Here is a 25,375-nt window from a genome sequence, read left to right as displayed (position 1 = left end):
TCTGAGCAGTGCTCTGTCTATGTAATTTGCTATAACCTACAGTCTGTGTTGAACTACCATTACTGTATTCAGTAAATACAGCTGCTGCTCTGTACAGAGCACAGACAAGATACAACATCATTTTTTCTGGAGGAAAGCACCGTGAATTGTGACCTTTTCAGAGGCAAGGCCTAAAAGTTTTTCTAATTTGACCAGTCACAACAAAAAGAGGGCAACAGACCAATTACAGTGAAGAGGAGACAGGATTCAGGACAATAACTAGAAACAGGCTGCAAAAAAAGAAAGCAGCGTCAGTGAGGAACAAACACTGCAAATTAGCTAATGATATGTTGCATTAGTCTATTCAGTGAGTTTTCTGGGCTTATTTATTATGTGTTATTTTATTATTATGTATCGTGTGGCTAGGTGCAGCTGGTTGCTATGGAAACAAACCAGCTTTTACTTATGAGAACAAAATGTGGTTGAGGTAGCTGTTTTTTTATTCTACAAAATAAAGAAAGGAGTGTGAACAGGAGCCAGCAGGCCTTGGAGCTGAAGGAGGAGGACGAAGCTGACGGAGGGGGTCTGGACTCACCAAGTCCTGACTGACACGGCCGGAGCGGATCTGGAGGTAGTTCCACGAGATGAGCAGGACCAGGAAGAAGGGCAGCATGTAAAACTCCCAGTACCACACTGTCACCACAAACACCTGCAGGCAAAGGGCCACAGAGGTCAGATATCAGTGAGGGCAGATACAAGAGGGGTGTGACGATAAAACAATCTCACATCCAAAGACATTTTGAATAGTTCCTGAATCCCCTTCAGCTAAAGGCTGATCTGATCTGCTATTGATCACATAAGCACTGGTCAAGCTGAAAAAGGCTACTCTGCCATTATCAAAGCCTCGCCTCCTACATACAGCTATTTTGCATGTCGTGTGGGGCGAGCACTCTGGTCTGAGTGACCCCCCCATCCACCTCCTGCAAACACGTACATCTAATTGTTCTGCCTCTCTCATCTTGTGTACATTAATGCCGACCACACGATTCACTGCAGCCGCAGGGAGCCTGTGTGAATGTCATTAACATCATAATGCTTGTGATGCACATTCCACCTGTGCGTGGCTCAGGTAAAATGGATGAGGGGATAAAGAAATATGGCTTGTGATGTCTCAATCGCACGGCTAAATGGAACTATAAAATAATCCTGTCAGAGAGGCAGCGCCGGCCAAAATGGCAGCGAGCCACAAGGCATGGGGACGGGTTTACAGGTTTTTATATGCTAATAAAAATAGAAGTGAACATCTGGTAAAGACATCACTCTCCTCTGAGGCACCAACTGACATAAAAGATGACAGATCCCCTCCCCACCACCACCACCGCCACCGCTACCACCATCAGCTTTAATGTGCAAAAAGCCAAGCATGCTCTCGTCTGTGTTATCACAAGCCAAAACAGGGCCTGGGAGAGGAGATGAAACCAATTCCTCACTGAAAGGGTTATGTTTTATTAGTGAGGACTTTGTAATGACTGGGAGAGCCGGGACAGGGGGAAAGCCAAGTCACGCTTTGGTGGAAATGTATACTCGGGCAATAAAGATTGTGATAATTGCAGCCCATTTCAGCTTGAGTGGCATTACACAGTCTTCGACAGCAAAAGGGGCTCTGGAAATCCAATCCAGATCAGAGAGAGAGAGAGAAAAAATGAAAGGCTACGTAATGTTAGGAGGGCTACTGAACTGGAGGGTCGCACATTTTCAGAATGCAGCAGGATTTCCACGCTAATGCTCGGGGAAGGGTTTGCATGGCACAGCGGTAATTTAAGAGCACAGAAATCACTGACATCATTTACTCCATTCATTGTTTTAACTCTGTAACTTCTGCTGAACAGCAGCTACTGAGGACACAAGTAACAATTATGGGATAATGCTAAATGCTAAAATGCAGCGTAGCACTAGCACAAGAGAAAAGGAATCATAAAGTCAGTGGACCATTAGCAAACTTTAGCCACCATGAGCTAATGGTCATACCGGACAAAGTGAGGCTGTAGCAGCAAAACCATCGAGTGTACTGAACTGAGTTATTGTGCTTATTCTGTGTCCAGTGTTAAACTTTTAGTCTTAATGCAAATATATGACAGGAGCAGTGTGATCAATGAGTTATTATTCTTAGAAACAAATGCAACACCTCCCATATCTGTGGAGCATAACAACAAAATTAAGACTTTTTCTCAAATTCTATATACAGCAGCTGTGCAATCATTCCTACTGGATCCCAGGTCGGTTTTATAGACTCTGTTTCGAAGATTATGTAGCTTTCAGGAAATGATGAGGGTACACTGATGCATGCACAGTGGCCATGCCTCAAAATCCATCCATGTTGAAGAGAGATTCACTGTTATGTTGCTAACGCCACATGTGCACAGTTTTTTCGTATCTTAGGGGGTGTTGTGTGATCTTGCGTGATCACTGAAGGCGTGAGGCTTGGACAGTGAGTCCATCTCGGGAACCTCTTTTTAAGGACTAGGTGAAAGAGTTCAGAGCAGTTGCCTCATGACAGACGGTCATAAGGAATGTGTAACATGAAAGAAAAATATTTCCTCGAGTGGGGCACATTTATTTCTTTTATCAAGTGAAAGGAGGAGGTGGAAGCACACCGATGACATTGATTTCCATGTGGGAGTTATATGTTTGTACCTTCTCTCAAAATGATTGGTTTATATATTTTTTCTTTTTCTCTGTACTTCTTAGCACGCCACTGGTGCCTCCTCTTGTTTCTTTGCTTGGGTTGGGTTTGGGAAATTGAGGAAGTTCTGTGGATTTAGTCTGTATCTTTTTTTATGATTACAGCACTGATGTTATATTTCAAAATAAAAATTACCACTCATAAAAAAACTAAGAGAAGTTAAACAGCAAGTCCCACCACCTTTTACAAAGCTGTCCGACAACCTGCAGGTGTTGCAGGTATTTCGTCACTCTGTCCTGTCATGTAAGTGAAGCTTTGATCCATTCCTCTCATGTGGCGGTATTAAGCAGGCATTTGTTTCTTCTCACCGAGGCTTGAAAAGGCGTGGAGCGTTAGTGTGAAAGCACGAGTTCAGATGGTACTGTCTTTCAAACACTGAAATGCAGTGGGAGGATGAGTGTGTTCATGCTTGTATAATTTATGTTTGAGTGTGTGTGTCTGAACTGTCAGGCAAAACAACATTATCGCTAATAATTAACACTATACATATATATATTTAAGGGGGGATTGGGTATTCTCCAGGCAAAATCTTTTGCCTTCAAAAAGTGGTGTTCCATTGTGAGTACTGTGCATTAACTATGGTTTAAACATTTTCATTGCAAGCAGTTTCTGGTTAAAGCGCACTGACCCCTGACCCCATCCTGGACGACACACGTTGTGGGTCCAAGTGATCCGTATCTGAATTGAATCTAAATTACAAAACTAAATGCACGACTCGAAGCTAAAGAGTGGCTTCTGTACAGATAACAGCTCTGTCCCATTTTTCACAGCAAATTGAACAAACTGTACTATTGGCTGGCGTACAGTATCTCTTTACCCGACTCATAAAAAATTGCTTGGATGCTGAGCAAATCTTCAGTGCCATCTGCAGGACATCAGCTGCAAAAACAAAAGAAACTTTCCATGACCTTGACTGCCTGTATAGTTAATGCACAACTTGCTGTATGCCATTTCAATCGAGCTAGATCTAAGAGTGAGTAATGTCAAAAAGATCAGCGACTACTCCACTTTTCAGTTTAAAGACAAGGCTGAGAGGCTGCTCTCGTGTTTCTGTCTTCACACTTGCTAAACACTTGTATTCAACAATGGCAGGATGGAGAATAAGCCTTATCTCTGAAGAGCCTTTTAATTGGACTTCTGTCTGCATAATGGGGTCTAAATCAAACTGAGCACAGATTGGACAGAGGGTTAATGAGTTGTCAGGGAAGTAGAACAAAAATAGACTCTATCTCGACTCCACTGGGACTCTACTCTCTCCAGCTGAGGCTTAACTCTGCATCCAGGAGACACGCAGCACTGAAAGCGGCCACTCCAGCACAGAGCCAGGGCCAAGCCAGCGTTTCTGCTGAGCCCAACACCGCATTGATTAAGATTCTCACTGGGAGAGTTCAAGTAGGGGCTGGCCAGACTGCGGTTGTCTTCCACAGCTCGAAGGGAAAACAGGGGGAAATGCAGATAGTGTTTTGATAAGCAGTTAAAGCACTTCACCAGGAAGGCTAGCAGGCTCCTCTGAACGCTCTCCCACTGGAAGCAGCTTTTGATGTACTGCAGAGTCGACATGATAGCCCTGTACACTGTCTGAACACGCAGCACGTTCCTGGCCAGAGTCTGAAAGATAAACACGAAAAACACATAAATATAACAGTCGTTATCTTTAAAATGTGGATAAACATGCTCTCAATTATGGTTTCATCGTGTATGGGTTTAATTTTGTACGAAATGTATTCAAGCCAAACAGGAAACGTCCAGTCAGCTAGTGAATTAATGAGAGTAGCTGGTACTGTATCTTTTAGAATGAGCCATTGTGGTCAGGGGGAAAAAAAATGTCAGTAATCTGACCTGATTTTGTCAACCAAGACTTTCAACATTAAAACAGAAGGAAAGCCTGGACGTTATGATCCGAGTCGTCAGTGCGAAAGCCAATTTTGGCGTTAGTGAGTAACGTATTGTCTGACAACAATGAGTCTTTGTGGGAAGCACAGACAGTCAGGCACCCTGTCTTGCACCCTGTCTTGCACACTGTATATCAAACTAATGTAGCAGAACAGTGGACAAGAGCTCAGTCACAGTTGGGGTCAATTAAAGCTCGATTCAACTAATTTAGGCCAAGGAAAGTCTTTGCTTTTGTAGCCAGTGCTTTTTAGAGAAAGGCAAAGTAAAAACTGCTCATGGTCAGTTCATAAAGAGCTAATTGACAACAAACATGGTAACATTTGCACAACTTGTCTTATACCTCTCTTTCTTTCATTCTCTTCACTCCTTTTCTTGGAAATTTCAATTATCCAATTATTGCTGTTGGTTGCTAATGTTTAATGTGATGGGGGTTTGGGCTTCATTTTCAACTATTTTCTAGATTAAATAATTCATTGTTTTGTCCATCAAATGTCAATAACATCTAATGTCTTCAAATCCCTTGTTTACAGCCTAACACCCCAAGATATTCAGTTCACTATCAGATAAGAAAAGCATCAAAACAGATGATTAACGTCCTATCGATCATTTACACTCCAGAAATCAACCTAACAGCTACAGTTACAATCTGATGTATCCTGGGTGTTACAAAATATTTTTGACTGATTGCAAAATGGATTATAAATAAATAAATGAATTTAATATGCAAATGAATCTGAGCAGGGTCAAACCTTTTTGGAAAATTTGGGATTATCCTCCATGAATCTTCTCTCCCTTGGTTGGAAGGTTCTTATACTTGCTCTGACCTGATGGGAAAAAAAAGTCATGAGGCCATGAGACGCAGACCGAACCAGGCCCATCTCCTCGCAGGCTTAACTTTTACTTACGGGGTTAAAAATAACCTCCAGCTCCAGAGTGATGCTCCCCTTCGACAGCCGAACTAAGTCCTCTTTCTTCAGTGGGAAGGCGATCTGCTGTCCCCTGCGGATCTGCAGGACAGAAAGGGCGTCAGGTGCTGAACTCAGCCGTGAACCTGACCATCAGTCATGCTGGATTACATCTTAGCGAGTCTTCAACCCACTGGAGTGTTATCGCCCTCTTCACTTTAATTTCGACACAGAGTGTAAATAGATTAGTCTATTGTCTGCGTGACGGACTCTTAGTGAGGTAGTGAGTACCGAGAGCAGGGGAATGGCAACTTTTCCTAGGAAGTCTGGCGCCTTGTCTCCATCCTCATCAAAGATAGTCACCACCAGAACATCATGAATGTCTTTGACAGGGCTGCGGAGACAAACAAGGAGGTCACACACTCCTCACAAACCAGCCCATACGCACCACTGCATGTCCCTGTTTGTTGTCAAACAGCATACAGCATACAGCACACATGTGGTCCTACATACATCATGTATATTAATAAGAGAAAGGAGACTCAAACTGACAGTGTGAAGACTTTATTCCACTCTGGGTGGAGGCTCTTGTAGACCGTGTGGGTCTGCAGTCTGTCATTCCCCAGTTCCAGCACACAGAAGGGATCACTCTTGCCTGCAAAACACAACAAAAACACGTTCACACTGGGCTCCCTCTGTCCACTGTGACAGAACAAAGAAAGAAATTGAATGCAAGTCACCATTTAAATCAGCAGCCATCAGATCTGCAGCCTTCAAAACTTTGACTTGAAGGAAACCAACATCACGGAGGTTTATCAGGGACCTTTTCAAACTCTGTGGGGACAGTAAGCAGACAGAACATGAGGGTTTAGGAAGATCAGAAGACACTCAGAGCACACTTACTGCCACCAAGACTACACAATCCTCAAAATCTGTGAGATGAGCCAGACTTTTTCATTCAAGTACAGTCGTGACAAAAAAACTAATCTGGGACTAAAAACCCTGATATAGATATAGAATCTATAATATCTATATCTATATAGATATATATATATATTATAGATTCACATCATATACACATATAAACATGCTGTTATTGTTTAGAAGTGTGTACAAACTAGCCAGGTCATCCATATGATTTGAATCATAGGAAATAAATAAATCCACAGCATGCACAGCAGACCTGTTTTCCACCTCAGTGCCAAATATGCTAGCACTTTTCCACTGTTGAGAAAGGAAGTGAGTTTCAAGGAAAATGTTCAGTGAAATAAGTTTGTGTGACATCTGGGATTTGAGAGAAAGCCACCAAAAGCCATTAAAAACCAGCATTTTGGTCGTTAGACCAGATACAGATTCAGATGACATTTTCCATTCTGCAGTAGAAAGGTCTGCCTTCATTCTAACATGTCAGTATTTTCTGCCAAAACTTACAAACACCAACAAGAGCTTGTTCTCAAAGCAACGTGCTTGCAACTGCAGTGTTAAACAACAAAAAACGCTGTTAAAACTGTTAATCCAAAGTTAAAGTTTCAAGTCACTGCAAGTTTATACTTTTCTGGTATGAACTGAAACCAGCTGCTGCAAGACAGGTACAACATAACCGGATCCTCTAAAATGTTTTATGCTTTGCTAAATAGTTGGTAAAATATGGCACGACTGTAAGCTAACAGATAATGAGAAATAGGCATTGCACTTTAAGTGCAGCTTTTGGTAACAATATTTAAGGCTGATTATAAAGTATGGTATCCCCATGTCTTTTCATGGTTGTATCCATGCCACCCAGCCGCGTCTTAAAGTAACTCTTACAGACCTCTCCACTACATGACCGTCTATCTGGTGTCAGAAACACTGAGGAGGCAGACATCTTTGTTACTGACTCTCTCATTCCAGGGCAAACACTGCCATCTCTGGTCCGTTCGTCACAGAAAGCAGCGCAAAAACCCTGGGAACAGTTTAGACTTCACTTCATTTCCAAATTTCCTCTTCAATCTAGGCATGTTTTAATATCTTCAGACTTAAGTTTGAACATTCACTTCACAATGACTGAGACCACCACACATGCCTTTCTCTTCATAGCCTATTGTAATGGGCTTAATTAACAAGCTTTAGACTGACCCAGATTCTCTCTAGAGCTCAGTCTATCTCTCTGCCACTGGCTGCTTTCATACAAGCCTGATTCCAAAACAGGGAACACTTCATGAGACCATCGTTGGTAAAAGCAAAAAAATCACATTCTGTATTTATTCACATTTCACAGAGCGTCCAAACTTTTTTGGAACTGGAATTGTACTTAGAAAATTGAGTAAAACATTGTACTGATGTCAAATAAAAGTGTCTGGTACACTGACACTTTAGCTGGGACATGTCCGTTGTAAAGCGATACAAACACACAGTACAGAGAGAAATGTTCAAGGTACAGGTACTGACGTAGTTGTCCAGCTGGTTCTGTTGTTCGTGAGGTTCGTCAAGAGGCGCAGCACAGAGGTCAGAGACGGAGACGCCGCTGCATGTGTTCAGTGTAAGCAGGAAGACCAAGCGTCCTCTCCCTTGGTCCAGGGTCTGTGTGAATAGCTGCCTCTGGTTGAAAGGGACCCTGGACAGGTCAACGTCACACCTGTATACAGATACACATACAAAGGCGTTCACAAGGTGTATGCTCATGCAGGCGCACACATGCAGATATAGTTGCAGTCATGCGAAGATTAAAATTTGCATACATCACACATGGACATACAGTGTCACACACAATAAGATGCAGGTATAGCATGTGCACACAGCCATGATCACAAGATAAACACACATTGGTAATTGCTGTATGGTAAAACCCAGTAGCTAATTACTGGGAAGCAACATCATGAAGGCTGCACACTTAAAAACTGATTGTTCACTTAGACACGTAAAACACCTGCCTGCACATTTACACCACACACACACACACACACACACACACACACACACACACACACACACACACACACACACACACACACACACACACACACACACACACACACAGGTATACCTTTGCAGGGGCAGCTTCTCTGGAAATGTCAAAACTCTTCTTGAAAAGTATGTTTTGTCTTGTTTTGTTTTTTGTTCACATGGTTCAGGTGTTTTGCAGCGAGACGAATCACAGCATTAGTTTTGAAGATGCTCCCATGCTGGCTTTGAAGGTCAAGCACACACACATACAGTCACGCAGGTTCTGAATGCAGACTCACGTTCCCAAACACTCCTCAGTCCTTCGTCCTTCCTTGGACCAGAGCTCCACCTCCAGGATGTCTGGACTGTCCATGAACTGGTTTAGAGTGAACCTCTCTCTCCACTGAGGTCTGGACACTTTGCAGTGATTCTGAATCAGAAATGAAACATACAAAAATACTTACAGACATTCATGAATATGTACATTGGACCCACTCAGCAAATTGTGGGTCCAATGTAGATATAAAAGAGTCAGAAAACATTTATACCCCAGTTTCCCTGTTATGTTACAACAGTAATTAACTTTTGCAACGGCTGTAAAAGTCAATTTTGTGTCAGTTGAATGTCATAAAACATGTTTGTAGTCATCTGGATTAACCTTCATGGCTAATATTTAGAAAATTAACCAGCTGCAGTGTGTCTAGATTTTTTAACCACATTTCTGTGCAATGTGTTGTTGTTTAAGCAGCTTCAGAAATCAGCATCAGAAATTCCCATCGCACATGAAGGCATAGAAAGTAACTACTGTTACTAGAGCCTGCATATAAGACAAGGAAAGGGAGCAATGCTGCTCATTAGATCGCAGCTTTGATGTGTAATGGATGATGTTGCAGAGTAGCGAGGTAATCGTCAATGACAGTGCCCACAGAGCCAGCAGCGCAGAAAGTGAGCATCACTGCTCGACATCATCCAGCTGCCAGGATGAGCAGCGATTACAGCTCAGGCATTTCATGACACACAGCAGAAATCTGTTTAATCTTATTCCATTCCTTTTCCCAGAACTTCTTTTTCACATGATCTGCGATCACGTCAGAGATTATATAAATATACATATTTCCACTTCCTGACAGATTATTGTCCTTTTATATTAATTGGAAGTCACTCTGGACACAGCATCAGTTATGACAAATGTGAATGTAAAATTAAATAAATAGTGTATACTCAGAGATTTGCTGCACAAAACACGGTCTAATGTATAGTCAAGGTTGACATACGACAATACTAATAAATACAAAAAGAAATTCAAGAAGAAATAAATTCCCCAAGGAACCAAGGTTTATATCATATATACATACAGATCTTATACAGCAACATTTCTGTAAAAAACATAATGTTACATTTTTATAATCCGCCATTCCATTACACAGTGTAAGCTGTGACAGCCACAGAGGTAGCAATGTGGCTCAACTTTTAAATAAAATGTCCTTCAAAATCCATACAGCTGAAGTGTCCTTGAGCAAGATCAAAGTTCAGCTCTACAGCTGACGCTGACCTCTGACCTTCCACTATATAAATAAAATGGACTTGTACTGTTTCAAAGAAACAGCAAAGCTCACTTGTGAAAGGAAAGTGCAGATGACAAGACAAGATGAAGGAATAAAAGAGCGTGAGGAGAAGAAAAGAGTAAAAAAGGAGTGGAGGGGGGAAGAGGAATAGAGAGGTATTACGGATAACAAAGACAATTCAAGCAGAGGAGGAGGAGGAGGGGAGCGGAGGAGATTAAAAGCATTAGTGCTCCACACAGTACCTTGCTTCTGTATCTCTGCTCTCCCAGTCTGAAGCGAACAAAGAGCTGACCTCCCTGAGTGTCCAGCGGCAGCTCCTGACCCTCGACCAGCGTCACTGACACAACAGAAGTCCACAGCTGACTCTTCCTCAGTGACTCCGACAGACGAAAGCTCTGAGATGAGCCTCCAGCCTGCAGGAGAGCGATTTGAAACAGAGGAGAGAAGCAGGAAAGAGAGCTTCGGAATTCAAATAGAAAACATGCACGCGCTATCAGGATATCTAAGACTTCAATCAAACCAAATCAAACTGCTTTGACGTGTTTACGAAGAATATCTCTTTTCTAACAATGCTCGTGCATCATGCAGATACAAAGAAGAAACGATACGAAACACAGTCCGGTACCAGGACCCGAGGGGGATTCTACCTCCACAGTGTCACCTGTGCTGTATAAAGAGGCAACTTGCTCCAAATCAGTGTTTCGGACATTACAGAATAGAGCTGAGTGAGACCACATTATCTCTCTTCTCCAGTGAAAGGGAAAATGAAATTGTTCATTTCATTTCACTGAGAGATTAGGTAAATCCTGCAGTAGCTACAATGCAGAGCAGCGTCTCTCTTCCTTATAAAATAGGGAGCCATATTCTAAGACAATTAGCTGAGCTTGCATGAAGACACAGCACTGGAGGGAGACACATTTAACCGAGATTCAATTAACGCAGATCGAGCTGACACTGCCGCCCCGTGTGAGTATGTTCTGCCACATGCATAGGCGGAAAATCGGGTTTCAATTAACAGACCACAGTGAATGCACTTGGCACATGGTACAATAAGTATCTGATGCAGCGAGGGGACGTGCACTCACAGTGGCCACTTTATTAGGTACACCTGCTCTGTAATGCAAACAACCTCCGAACACAGAATCACAAGGCTGAAACTCAGTTTATGAACATGCAGACATGGTGAAGAGTTTTTAGACTAATCCTCGGAATGAGCAGGGACGCCAGATGTGGCGGCTCAAGCATCTCAGAAAGAGCTGCCCCACTCAGCTTCAGAGACGCATGCACTACAGAGGTTAGAGTATGGAGGAAATAGCATCACAAGCAAAAAAAAAAATTAAGAAAAAAAACCACATGCATTTAGCAGCAGCTGATCTGTGGCTGAAAACACCTTGTTAGAGAGAAGTCAGAACACAATGACCAGACTCACTTCATGGATACAGCTGGCACTATTATTTGCTTTGTTTTGGTTTGTTATTGTTACGAGGGCCACAGGCTGGGGACGTAGAAGTATCGAGAGATGGTTTTGGTCTTTTCATGGGATTTACTGACAATAAGAAAAATATAGAATATCAGCAGACAGACAGCAGATCGGAGGGGCGACTCTAGACACACAAATCAAGTTGAGTATTGTGTCGGCATGAAAAAAAAAAAAAGAATACCTCAAAAACTTTCTGCTGTTTTGGAAGCAACAAGTGTTTATTAGGTATCAGGTAGGTATAGTAATAACTCAGCTGTTAAGAATTTCCATGCTTCTAATTACTGATTGCATCATATATATTTGTCAGACTTTATTTCCTATGGAAGACACCCATTTTTTAAAAGAATGTGGTGATCTGCTGCCCCCTTGTGCAAGGAAAAAAAATTGACTGGTCCTCCGAAAGTGTTCGACTACTCTGAACAGTGTTGAGGGAGGCCGTAACACTGACTTATTATTATTTCAGGCCGGAGTGGAAGCTCTAGATTTCTAAATTTCTATATTTCACTATTGCTTTCATCCTTGATGTAATAAATTCTCCGTTTTAAATCTGTCAGACACAGAATGCTAACCAGAGTGAATGTTTGTCTGTTCAGTGTGTTCCCTCCATCATGCCTTACCCTAATACTTCGTTTTCGGGGCCACCGCTGCCAACAGGAGCATGCAAGTTAGGTGCAAAACAAAATGACAATGTGGTTAGTTGGACATAGACAGAAACATTGGAAAAACATAAATGTGTAATAAATGCTAGGTATCCCAAGACAACATGCAGCATATATATATGAAAGCTTGCCATACATTGCCTTTTTTGCTGTCTCCATCTCTGTGTGACAGACTCATGTCCACCAGCACCACCCCCATGTCCTCCTCCAGGCTGTTTGGGTCGTCCAAAGGCAAACACAGCTCATTGACTCTAAAAAAAAGTGAATTTCAGCTTCAGTGAAAGAGATTAAACAGGTCTGGATCAGATATGAGCAGTTATGTATCATGTAGGCCGCATATGTATTCTGAGGATTTACAAGGTGACTGACAGGACAGGGAAGCAGAAACACCTTTCTGCTACATGATGAAGTGTTTTTGGTACCTTTACAATCTTCACTTTTTGCTTAGATAATTACACCACTAGTTTAATATACACTGAAAATAAAATCGTTCTATTAAACTGCAACTGCACTGTTCACCGTTGGGGAGAAATCCTTCCTTCAAGCGTCTCCTAATTTTCACCACTTATGCGCCAAATGAATAGCTGCACTTGAGCGGCTGGGTCATAGTGGCCAATGAATATCAACCAATAAGCAACAAGAAATTGCAACAGAGAAATGCCAACGATGTGTCTGAGGTCATTTTTTTTCTGTGTCATTACATAGTTTGTCCACAAGAGAGCACCGACAAGTTTATTTTCCATCTGAAAACTGTCTCAGTACATATTATGGTTACAATCGTTTTTAAGGATAAAGGATATGAAATATTGTCATCAGAGGATTTTTTTAAACTATTAAATATTGATATAAGTGGAAAAACCAGCCTGAGTTCATAAGCTACATATTACACTTCAAATTTCTTAATACAATATCTTATCTTGTGTTTTTGTCTGACAATTCAATCTTCTCGCCAGTTGGAGCACTTCACTTGTTTCAGGCTTTTTGTCCTCTCTTATCTTAATAGGAGAGTATTGTTACATCTTACTGACATTTTATTATTGGCTCTGAGTAACTTATTACTTATAAAGACAACACCGACACGTACAAAACTGCTTTGCCGAAGTCTTCTTTCTCTTCTTTAGACTTACTGCACCACTTTTAAGATAACTGTGGGTTCTTTGTGATTGATATCTTGGTAAGTGAAATTTCCCTGTTCTATTGATAGATAATTTTGCTGATTTGAAGTAATATATCCTCTATTTTATAATTTTTTTCTTGTTTTGAGAGCTGATATTTGCAGTGTCACAGTGCACACTCCAACTGCTCCAACAGATACTACACTCACTCAGAGTTACCACCACACGCCCACCCAGGCACTCACTTGTCAATCTCCAGATCACTCAGGGTGACACTGGCGGAGCCCATGAAGTCATCAGTTGTGAGATCTCGGTCGTATACCTGGGTCATGTCAAATGTGAAGAGGCTGTTAATACAGAGGGCATCGTGGACACCATTGTTGTAACAGTGAGTGGCTGACTGGACGACCGTGTGCAGAACCTCATACACCATGATCACAGTTATCTGCTACTGTGAACGGTGTGCAGAAACTGACCAGCTGTGGATTTTGATGATAACACACATTTTTTAATTTCATTCACTGATGAAATGTTCTGAAGATTCAGCTTGAGGGGTGGGTGGGTGGATGAAACAACAGTTGACTTGAGGTGAAGTGTTGTGGTAGCAAAACATTCAGCAAGACAGCTGTTGAATAAAACATTTAATCCATGTGTGGGCTCATCCCACACAGCTGCACATCAGGCTTCCCTCGTGCATGGCTCTGGAGCCGCACCACCTGAGGTACAATCACGCATTGCAACAGCGAACACATTGAGCATTACAGTATAAAGAAGCTCTGACTGGCCACATGACAAATCCAGCACATTTCACATTTTACTGCAGTGCGTTTCTTATGCGCGGTTAACACAACAGTATCACTGTCCCATGGTAAAATAATTAACGTTACCGGAGGGACTGTTAAGTTACCTTAATGTACAGTTTCTGGTTCAGATCCTTCAAAGGCAGGGAGAAGGTCTCATTCCATGTGGGGTTGAGGTCCTTATAAACCACTTTGCTTTTGTAGAACGTTTTTCCTTCCAGTTTGAATTTCACATAAGGATCGCTGGTACCTGAAAATGATATACAGCAGAAAACAATGCAGTTCAGAAGTTACTGATGTTTCTTATACTGATCAGACTTTTTCAATAACACAGCACCAATACACACAGTTCTTGATAGGTATAGTTTCTGCTACTGGGGGATTAAACATTAATTAACAGACCACAACGCAGTGGTTAATTGAGCCTGCAAGGGTTAATCAGACATTAACATAACTTCATCAGAAATGAAGTCATAGCCAACAATTTTTCAGAACGTTTTGTTTCAGCAAAATATCCCTCCTGAGCCATGACATGACATGGCTATGACAGGACATCACTCTCCTCTTTTCACTCCATCTTTCAAAAGCACGGCTGACTTGTCATCATGAGTGACTGTAATAAAAACAAAAGAAATCACCCTGCTTCTAGTTTCCAAACTAGGTTTCTAAATAGCAATTTACCCCTGTTTCTTAACTTCTAAGTTTCTGGTTTCCAGTAAGTGGGAGGATCAGCCTGCTCGTGGTGTCATCTCTCATGTGTCTGTATGGAGGATGTGGTTTTTTTTTTCCTCTCTAACCGAAGGGACCACAACTTCCTGAATTAAAAGCCAATCAGATGTCAGCTCCCAGTGTGAAAAGTGATGGCAGCTGACAACTTTGTGAGTGATTAAGTGTTTATTAGTATTTATGACAAATGTATCACGTGCAGATAAACCGGGATTCAGAATACTGCTTTTTCTTTTTACTACTATCTTTCATGAAACCATCATTTACGCCTTCATAGTTTATACTTGTTGCTGCTCTGTCAAATCATTTACACTTCAAGGTAAAGGAAACACTAACTGTGACTTTGAGCTATTCTCTCCATCGACCAGCTGAGGGCAGCAAGCTACCCAACAGTAAGTTGACCATCAGCTTGTACTCCTCTGCATCAATATCCTCTGTGATCATGCCCGGTTCTGTGCGGTTTTGCTGTTACAAACCTATTACACAACAAACCAGTGCTATCCATCAGCAAACAGCTGTCAGCATATGCTCTGCATGCAGTGTATATAATCAAATAAAAGTTGGTTTATGCACTGCTTCTAAAAGGCCATATGGGCTCTGCAATAATGTTTGAAACCAAATGTTGAGCCTGCCCCTCATCCTCTGTGTTATCTTTACGCAGAGCCGGGTTGTGCAAACATGAGGCAACCTGAGAGAAAAAATGCAATTCAAATACATACGCAGAGTGAAAGGCCGGGTTAAATGAATGCCGGGTGTGGCTCAGACAGGTTCTAATGTGCTGTTTGGAATCCTGCCCGGGCTGTTACAGGAGCTTCACAGCTAACCTGTCTTTGGTGTCCCTGGATTCAATAACACAGGGTGTAATCAAATAGACGCTCCTGACGGTCATTAATGAACCAAGGCTAAACACACAAACTGAGGCCAGCGCAAGCGAAAACACACACCGGCAGAGGACACAGCTTTTTAGGTGGGGTTAAAACTAGAGAACACTCCCCTGGACACAAATAATCTTCAAAGTTTAGAAAACTAAACAGAGATGAGGACCGATGAGCTCTGATATGATTTAAGTGATCTCTCTAAGGGCATGACAACACAGCTGGAAGAATACATGAATAACAGAGGTAGCGCTTACTCACTGGGACAGAAATGCTCATGTGCATGTTAAATCATTACACAGGTGGCAAACGGTAACACCACGTGTCAGCAGTAACAAGAATATAAGAATAAGACCAATGTGAGAAACACAGCACACAGTATATACTTTCCTTGCTGAGGAAAAATGCCTGCAGAGGACAGAGTGTCTACTGCAGCTGTGAGATCTACATAACATGGGAGGAATGAACTTTGGATACAGTACATGCACTACAAGCTGCAGAGCTCATTAAATGTCCAGGCAGAGAAATCATATGGACAGAAAAGGCTGAGCAACAAGCAGGGAAGAGCTAAAAAATTTGATCAAACACTGATTTAAGATTGAGGAGAGCAATGCTAAGCGATCAACATCATTCCACTCCAACGCTTCTCATTTGCTGTTGTGTTTCCTAATATGCTGAAGTATTGTTTGTTCCTGCATCGACCCAGTGTCCTCCTTCTGAAAAATTTACTTCCCGGTTGGTGACGATCCAGTTGATTTAGTGTTGTTTGCATTATATCAGACTCAGAACACGTCCCATCTTATCATTCTACCTGCACGTTTGTCTGTAAGGTTACAGCTGCCACCTGTGCATGCAAAACAACAGGACAAGATCAAACAAAGAGACGCCTGCTGTGTACCTTCTATTGGCCATATGTGACATGATATGCATCCTTTGTTGCACTTCCCTGTTGCTATGCAGTATGTGTGCTGTACGTGTAGCTACAGATCTTACCACAGCGGTCTCTGATGACCAGGTTGCGTCCTTCCTTCAGGCTGATGGTGAGCAGGAAGGACCTGGGAGGGGACCAGCTGTTCTCCGACACGCTCAGGGTCTCGTTGCCCATCTCACACTGGACGCACACACCAAAAAATAATCATGATTTATTTCATCACCACTAGTAGAACACCTGATTACATCTAGACTGTCTGAGCCAATCTACTGCTGTATGTGAATATGAACACATATCATATGTGAAGAAGAAGCATACCTGGTTTGTGTTATATACAATAAGTTTGTAATAATAATACTTTCTGTACAGATACTATTAATATACTTTTTTAGATACTTCACTATAGCTAAATATGCATATTTTTCTGAAGTGATGGAGAAAATTGTGATTTTAATCAAGAACTATCTGATCAAAAACACATGAAAGATTACAATTCTGGCCAAACATTTGATGTTAGCGTTCGGTAGTTGGTGCCCCAGACACATTTTTGCCATGATGGAGAATTGAGATGGATATCCAGCCCAACAGCGGAAAAGCTCCTCATTCTCTAATTTAATAGTTTTGACTTTATCAGAATTCTTTATTCAATCTTACAGTATCAGATCACATTTCTTACCCTTTCCTTTGTTTCATTGTGTTTCTGTGCTACTAATTTGAAAACTCACTCTAAGCTGTCATTAGGGGTTAAAGCAAATGAGGAAATTTGCTTTAATTTTGTGCTTGTTTACTAGTCTTTTTGGAATAACAATACTGGGGAATGACTTGCCATGTCCACATTGTCCGTATCACAACACAAGCCAATCCTATGAAGGAAAGCTGCTCTGGGCTTTTCTCACAACACTGGGACGTCTGGCTGAAGCCTTTTGTGCTGTTGTACATTCATTTATTCATTTCAAGGTCACATCTTCTTCCACATACTGGAATTTACTTACCATATCTATTGCTCCTCATTTTGTACTATGTTTATGTTGTTTTTGAAACAATATAAAAAGTACACCGTTGGGACGGCTTCATGCAGTTGTATGCCATCTATGCTTCTTGTCATTTAATGTTATTTAATCACTATTAAGCCTCCACCAAAATAAACGTCTTTCAGAGAATAAACCCCGGGAGCCTGGAATCACCCTGCTCAGCGCTGACCAGCCACAAAAGCCAGGATGACACACACCGAACACTGAGCCACACACGGCCTACTGTCCCATCATGTCCTAAACACAGCACAATAATCTGGAATTAAACTTTGACATGAGTGTGTGTCGGCCAAAGCACAACGCTGCTGTCTGCACAATACATCACAAAAAACACGATGACAGCCACTTGACAGAAACCCTCCACTGCACAGTCCTTTTAAACACAGCAATGAAGCCACCTGCAATCACCTCTTCAACATGCTTTATTTGTGAGATAAATCTTAGTAGACAACATAGTAAATAATAATCAAAATTATATCAGGTCAGCAACACTGCATCTAGATACAAACGAAAAAAATGCCCAACTTGGAGAGCAGGACTTACATTTTGGTTGTCCTCGTCTTTTAACACATGACCGTTGAAATCGTGACTATCATACTGTGAAGGCAAAGATGTTTTTTTAAAAATCCATCATGTGAAATATGAGGCGGAAAGTCCCAGATAATGAAAGAGCAATGTTTGTCTGCTGATCAGTCAAAGGTTCAGGAACTGATCTCTTTGGCATTTCTACCACCAGCACAAATCCTTTGAGTATTTATTAAAAATTCCTGTATCCTGGGGACAGAGCAGCATTAAACCACAGAACATAGCACTGGAAAAAAGGGAATTTGCTGTCTTTCTGCCCTGCTGTGTCTACAGTTCTGAGCCTTTACCTCCTTGTAGGCTTTAAACCATGAGGGACTGAGTACTATGCAATATATTGACAATTTTTACAGATCTTTAGGCAACCTATGAGGTGCATCTGGGTTTTTGGCCAAAAAAATGCACTTGCAGGAATAAAGACAAGAATGGTGATTTTCCAGACTGTTGCATGTTTTTTTTCTCTCTGGTGTATGTTCCTACAAATTTTAAGGGTAAAGTTGAAGAGAGTTTGGGAGATCGTGGCCGGATTAACCTGCTCTGGGGCCCCAGGGAAAAAATGAACTGCTGTGCCCCTGTTAGCCCCCCTGGTTTTACACTGTGTGTACAATACATTCATTGTCTGAACTGTACAGTAAGTCAAATCAAGTCAAGTCAATTTGATTTGACCCGACTTGCCTGCAGTTTTCTTATGCTGCAATGTTGTTGTGAAGAGTTAAATGTAATTTCATGTAAGTACAGCACTGTCGTACACAGTGACCGCCTTAAACCGCTCTGTGAGGCTGTAATGAGCCACATCTGCATGCTAACATGCTCACAATGGCAATGCTGACATGCTACCATATTCATCTTAATTTATTGTGCTAGCATGCTAACATGTGGCTAATTAACACTAAACCCAAAGTACAGCTAAGGCTGATGGGAATGTCAGTGGTTTTAAAAGGTGTTTGGTCATAAATCCCAGCACTGAAAAATGACATTTTGACCTGATGAAGGTACAAGATGAAAAGTTCATCAAGGGATCACCAAAGAGACTGCAATTCATCCTGAGCAGGACATGCATGTCTGAACACATTTCCCTGAAGCTCAATCCATCTGGCAGATGGTGAAATATTTCCCTGGACAAGTGATGACGGTTAAGATTACTTCTCTTGATTTTGTGAAACAGGTTTCAAAGGCAAAGAAAAGATTTTGCGCTGACATAAGTTAGGAGCTAGCTGCACCAAATGCCATGTCATCACAGTAAGACCATCGAGGGTGTGGCGCTAAGTCATTAGACAACATTCACTCTCTGCTCTGTTTGGTTCAGCCATTTTCATCTGTGAAGAACCAGCGTGACTCCCTCATGTCATTCAGCTGTCCTACTGCACCCTGGCCACATCCGGTCTCCTCAAAACCCCTCCCACAATGTCACCAGGCAATAAATGTTTTGGGGAATTCAGGAACAGCACCGTTAGAGGAAAAATAAAAATGACTCTGACACTTAAAAACAGAAGTAGCTCTGAACTGACAAGCGAAGACATGTGACAACTCGGCACAGCACCTTTCCCCTACAGAGAAAGCGATCCCTCTGACTAAGTGTCCTGCAACGCAGGTGCACATGACATAAGATAATTGCTTTCTTTTGTTCATAGCATCAGCCATTGGAGAAGGTATTTACTGAAATATGAGCTTTCAAACAGCAAACATGATTGTGAAAGGACACGACTCCGATCTCACAGACTGGGGGTAAACACGGCCAATATTAGCTCATGAAGGTATACATACCCTGACTTTGGCAATCCTTTGAGTCTTTGTGTCCAGTTTTTTCTAATGATTTTGGAAATGCAGACTACTGTGACACTGCAAGATGGCCAACTTACAGGTTGGAATATCTAAAAAGTCATTATATCATAATGCTAAATTATTCACAGACAAAGCTATATACATGAGCCTCACTGAACTATTTATGTTTTGTCTCTGCTAATATGATGTTACGTTGTTTGTATAGATTTCTCAATATGTTTGCCTATGTTTGTTTTCCTTCATACTCCACTCAGGTCTCTCTCGCACAAGAGATCTTGAGCTCAATGAGATTACCTGATTAAATAAAGGTGTAGAAAGGTTATGCATGTCTCAATATGGCAGTAATTGCTTTTGTCTTAGTTCAAGCCAATCTAGTGACTACTAGGAGGCAATAGGCAATAGCAACGTGACATTTGAGGGAATCAATACTCAAGAAGTCTCCACTGTGGCACCACTAAAGACATAAGGTTTTTATAGCTGCCCAGTGATTAAGCTTTTCTGGAACAACCAAATCAAGGATATGTACAAATTTCTGCAGGCTGCATAATTTGCTGCAAAAAACGACTATCATATGAAGTGACAACCATGATTGACAGGTCAGCTAGTCACCAGGCATGGCTTGAAGTAGTTGAAAATAGTTTATTAATTCGAGAATAAATAACTATTAACAGACATGCAGTATCAGTTGCACATCTTTTTTAATTCTGCCACCTATTGCCATATATGCATGGCAATATCTATGGAAATGACTATATCCATCCAGACTAGAAATATTTTAGATATGCCTCCAAAAAAAGTTTAAGTGATATTTTGTCTTACCTTCATTGTACAGTAAAAGATCAATTTGCTAAGGATAAGGTGCACCGTGCCAGTGTGGCAGTCACGTTTTAATCCACATCCTTGTCAAGTGTCATATTGTTGCATAGACGCGACTCATTCAATCTCATGCCCTGACATTACAAAACCACAAACAGCCAGTGTTTGCCAAATGCTGCTGTAGACTATTGATTTTGAATTTCAACTCCATCCAGCTCCTCCAAGTTAAACTTTGGACGTCCTGTGCAAATACACCTGACACCTCACACCCGGAAATGTGCACTAAAGCAGCCAGTTTTTTAGAAGTACGCTCTCTTCACCTGTTTGTCACAGAGAAGCTCACTGTTAAACAATCGACAAATCTGATGATGGAATGATCTGTGTGATCTGTTTCAAACGCAGCGCCTGTACCTGTGAGCTGTCCTGGGACACCTGCACAGAGGGAAGGTCTGGGCTGTAGACGGTCATCACCTCCGGCAGGGCCAGCTCCTCGGGCTCCATGCCCCCAGCAGATCTGTAGTCTGTCTCCGGGGTGCTCTTCTCCTCTTCACAAACACTGTTGAGTGACTCCTGGGAGGAGGCCCAGTCTGTGCAGACTACAGGCACACTTAGTCTGTGTTCACTCGTCTCAGCTTCTCCACCAACTGCTCCCATCTTCAGGCCACTCCCACCTGCTCCCGGGCCTCTAGCGGACTTTACAAATGGTGAGGAGGGGCTGCTGTAGCTGGGGGAGTTGTACTGTTGGAGCTGCCTCCTGGAGGAGACGTGAGCATATTCCTGCCTCATGTCTCTCATGTCGGGAACGGAGGAGCTCATCCGATTGTCCAGGATGTGTTCGTGATGGACGTGCGACTTGTTCGGGCTCGTCTTGCCTCGCCGGAGGTGTGGCAGCATCTTCTGGCGGAGATGCCGCAGCACGCCTGTCTTCTTGGAGTCCATGATGGGAGGGAGGGTTGGTCTGTGTCTAAGATCTGGACATCACTGACAGCTAGAGTTAAAACAAAAAGAGAGACAGAGAGGAGTCAGTCACTGTGCACAGCTATGACTGTCTGCAATTCGTAAATGTCTGTCTTTGACTTCGCTGCAATTCCAGACACTCACGACTGGCTGGGTAAGTTCTGTCAGACTCAGATTCTTTCTGGCCACATGTAACTCAGATGAAATATGAACAGAAAATGAAGCTCAGTTTGGTCTGGATCACTATTAAAGGGTGACTGTATTCATGAGGAAATGAAAATCTAACATTCCTGATTAACTGTAACTTAAACCAATAGGTTGACATTTTGAGAAATTATTTTGTTTTATTCTTATCAATAGCAGATATCATATTATTAGCTCTTTAATTAGAGACAAAAGAGCAAAAAAACTAATGTTGCCCAAGATTATCATAAACTAATCGATCATTCTTATATTGATAACTGTAATATGTATTGATAATACCCCTAACCCTGAACATTATTTGCATCTTTCACATGCTTTTTCATCCAGCTGTGTGCAACTTCAACAGGCCATGAAAGGTCAAATAGTGGACCCTTATTGAACACAGGCCAATGTGCAGTGACGCTGCATATAAATGATCCCACCCACTAGCAAACAAAATGAAATGACACGGCAACTAAGATGCTCGTAATAACCAAAACCACAAGCTTAGCATGCTCTGGGCTGTAGGTGCAGTTCTCAAAAATTATGTATGTATGTACATGTGTGAAAGGAGAAATGTGTGTATGATGCAATAACACTGCAAACTGTTGTTTAGTGTCCTCACATTTTCCTTCATTAGAAAAAATGTGAATAATAAAGTGAATTTGTGACCTTTGTTTACATAGTGTAAACTCAAAGGTCCACCTGCTTGCTCCTACAATCGTTCAACTGCATCCCATGGTCTTTGAAGGTCTCACAAAGACCACGAAGATGCGGCTGAAAACTGGTTGAGATTAGATTATTTTAAAGGTATACTATGCAGGATATTCCTAAAAAACAATGCATAGACACACACAGACGTAACCCCTCTCAATCATCACTTATGAGCCACTAGAAGTGTGCGGTGGTGTGTTTATCTGCAGAGACGCTGCTTTCTGCCTGCATTTGCATATTTTCTTCTTATTTTGCTGTGGTTGGGATGTTTCTGCGCTGCAGCCTTAGGGCAGTGGGTTGTGCAGCCACCACACACCGTAGCTCTGCATTATACTGTACAGGTGGGTGTAAAAACGGAGCGAGGTCCAACCTGATTTTTGGAATGCAGCCACTGCTTAACAGCTGTTTGTGTGTGTACGTGTGTGCGCACACATGTGTATTTGGCTGAGTCATCTATCATGCAATCATAGCTTACCCAATCCAAAGTCACTCTTATTATAAACTGGATCTCTTCTTCAAATGAAATGAACGAACCATGAGTAGACAAAGCGGTCTGTGCATATTGTGATGCGTCATTAATGCTTTAAGCTGTCATCGTTCCAAATGATCTCTGCAATACAAACTGCAGCAGTACCTGCCCAGAGCTGCTGCTGCCGGCCCTGACGAGGCCTGATTTTATATAAGCCTCTTACTACTGGCCTCAGACTTTGTATTGTCATTAACTGCGACCGATGACCCGTCATGTTATCAGTTGGTGGGGGCAAGGAAGACAAAGGGAGGTGACAGATCAAGGAACAAGACAAGAATCAGTGTTTACAAAAGAGATGTTAAGGAGTGAAAGTGACAATGCAGTTTGAGATTCCAAGCATTTCAAAATGCGCCTCCTGATTTCAGATGCTGGTAACAAAGTGCACAACGACAGGTCATCCTGAAATGATATTTTTTCCAAAAGGGATATTATTCTGAACAAGTAAAGCTAGAGGAGAGCTGTAGTTGTTTTACTAACTGTTAGTCTACAACCACTTATCTCTATGACAAGTTTGGAGAAAATGAGTAAACTGATGACTCAGATATCTGCAGCCTGGATTCAGAATTCTCTCGCCTGACCCAAATACACGGATTAGATGGTGGATGACTGGATTGGTGAGAGAGAGACAGCAGGCAGAGAAAAAGGATGATGGCCACTGATGGGCCTGACAGCGGCCTGACCGTGGATCTGTTTATAATTCAAGAGGAAAGGAACAGTTTATTTAAAGTATACATAGTAGAAACATACCTAGTTTACTTTCTATTTGTTGCAACATTTCTATCCAGGTTTCTATGGAGCAAAAAGTTCTACCAAATTTGCAGAAAATCGGCAAAAGCAAATGCAAAGCTACGTGCGTTTTCATCCACTGCCATTATGTGAACATTACAAGTTAAGTGCCTCGAGATAACCGGTTAGTGGCACTAATTCTCCACTCAGGTGCCATTAAACCACGTCATTAAAAAAGCTACAACGTCAAACCGTGGAAAACAACGTGGAAATATGACATTTCTGTCAGTTTCATCCAGCTGTTTTAGTACAAGCAAACAGAAACATTTCTAAAGATTACGCAAAATGAATCACCATCGCCATTATGTAATAACTGTACCAAGCCTAATGCCAGCTGGCAAAAACTTTGTAGTTGGAGAGCACTATATCCCCCTATAGCTCCATATCATGCAGTATTTGCTGAACGATGCTGAGTTTAATGTTCCAGTCACATCTGAAGGATTTGATTTAATGCCTCTTGTAAGTAAACCCGATGGTACAAAATCATTAAAACTAAAGACGCTCTAACTTCCCCTTCACTGTGACTTCAAGCCATTACAATTGTAATCCAATTATTCTGATTACATGGGATTTTGTTTGTTGGACAAAAATCGGAGAAGTCTATGTTTTGCTCTCAGCTCATTTATTTTAGTGTCCCTGAGTCACATAAAAGGCTGGTGGAGTTGTAGTGGAGTGAAGCACCATGCCAGCACCATGGAGCATTTACAGCTAACAAGCGTCCAGATATTTCCCTCCGGACTTGGTGGAGACTAAAGAGTCCAATAAATATTACAACCGGAATGTCTTTCACCTCCAGTTACTGTGGCACTGGTCGCAGCACACAAACCAGTTCACCTGCATGACAGCCTGCAGGGCTAACAGCCTGCATCCCTTGTGTTGCCATTACATCACATTGTTAGGGTGTTTTGCTACATAGCCTTACGGTATGTCAGAGCACCTTCCACTCAACTTATAATTAGCATCAACAACTTTACAAGCAAGTAAAAGAAATGAGGTCAAACGTGAACGGAGGTGCTGTATGTCTATGACCCCCGACAGACCATGCAGAGTCCAGAAACAAAGCAACATGGAGAGAAAGTTAATGTATATGGAGGCATTTAGCAGCTTTAGCCAAATAATCTTGTGCGTGCTTGCTGCACAGTCACTTATATTAACGTTGTTCTTGAGCTTAGGTACTGACTGAGACTGGGATTAAACCTGCAGTGTTTAGATGCTCCTGAGCTGCACACTGCACTCACTGTGATAAAAGTCCTAGTTATTAAAAAGCTCAGTTACAAATATTACAAGCGTCAGACCATATTAACCGTGTGTGCAAATAACAGTGTGTGTGAGGTGTCAATGAGCGGGACACGGAAGCTTTGATTTGACTATGAAATCAGTTATGTGTAAATTGTGTATTACT

At 41.9% G+C, this 25,375-nt stretch overlaps 1 protein-coding gene across 3 annotated transcripts in view; it reads right to left on the bottom strand.

Annotated features, from left to right (window-relative positions):
- Positions 1-25,375, bottom strand: part of mctp2b (multiple C2 domains, transmembrane 2b) — a 35,509-nt gene that overhangs the window by 7,058 nt on the left and 3,076 nt on the right. Inside the window, exons 2-17 of one of the 3 annotated variants that reach the window (XM_041940927.1) lie at positions 21,216-21,792; positions 16,656-16,773; positions 14,169-14,311; positions 13,507-13,583; positions 12,283-12,397; positions 12,105-12,131; positions 10,250-10,420; positions 8,742-8,872; positions 7,948-8,134; positions 6,261-6,354; positions 6,073-6,175; positions 5,812-5,914; positions 5,521-5,622; positions 5,365-5,439; positions 4,211-4,330; positions 575-688 (exon numbers count right to left, since the gene is read on the bottom strand). In XM_041940927.1, coding sequence (XP_041796861.1) covers positions 575-688; positions 4,211-4,330; positions 5,365-5,439; positions 5,521-5,622; positions 5,812-5,914; positions 6,073-6,175; positions 6,261-6,354; positions 7,948-8,134; positions 8,742-8,872; positions 10,250-10,420; positions 12,105-12,131; positions 12,283-12,397; positions 13,507-13,583; positions 14,169-14,311; positions 16,656-16,773; positions 21,216-21,743 — 2,208 coding nt within the window. In that variant the 5' untranslated portion in view covers positions 21,744-21,792. Of the gene's footprint in view, positions 1-574; positions 689-4,210; positions 4,331-5,364; positions 5,440-5,520; positions 5,623-5,811; positions 5,915-6,072; positions 6,176-6,260; positions 6,355-7,947; positions 8,135-8,741; positions 8,873-10,249; positions 10,421-12,104; positions 12,132-12,282; positions 12,398-13,506; positions 13,584-14,168; positions 14,312-16,655; positions 16,774-20,807; positions 20,932-21,215; positions 21,793-25,375 lie in introns of those variants that run through there. The other 2 variants (XM_041941087.1, XM_041941007.1) reach the window with 2 other exon arrangements.

The sequence above is a fragment of the Chelmon rostratus genome, chromosome 1 (assembly GCF_017976325.1).
Source record: "Chelmon rostratus isolate fCheRos1 chromosome 1, fCheRos1.pri, whole genome shotgun sequence".
Classification (NCBI taxonomy): Eukaryota; Metazoa; Chordata; class Actinopteri; order Chaetodontiformes; family Chaetodontidae; genus Chelmon; species Chelmon rostratus.
Note: the sequence above shows the minus strand (reverse complement) of the source record. Positions and strands in the feature narration are given on the sequence as shown.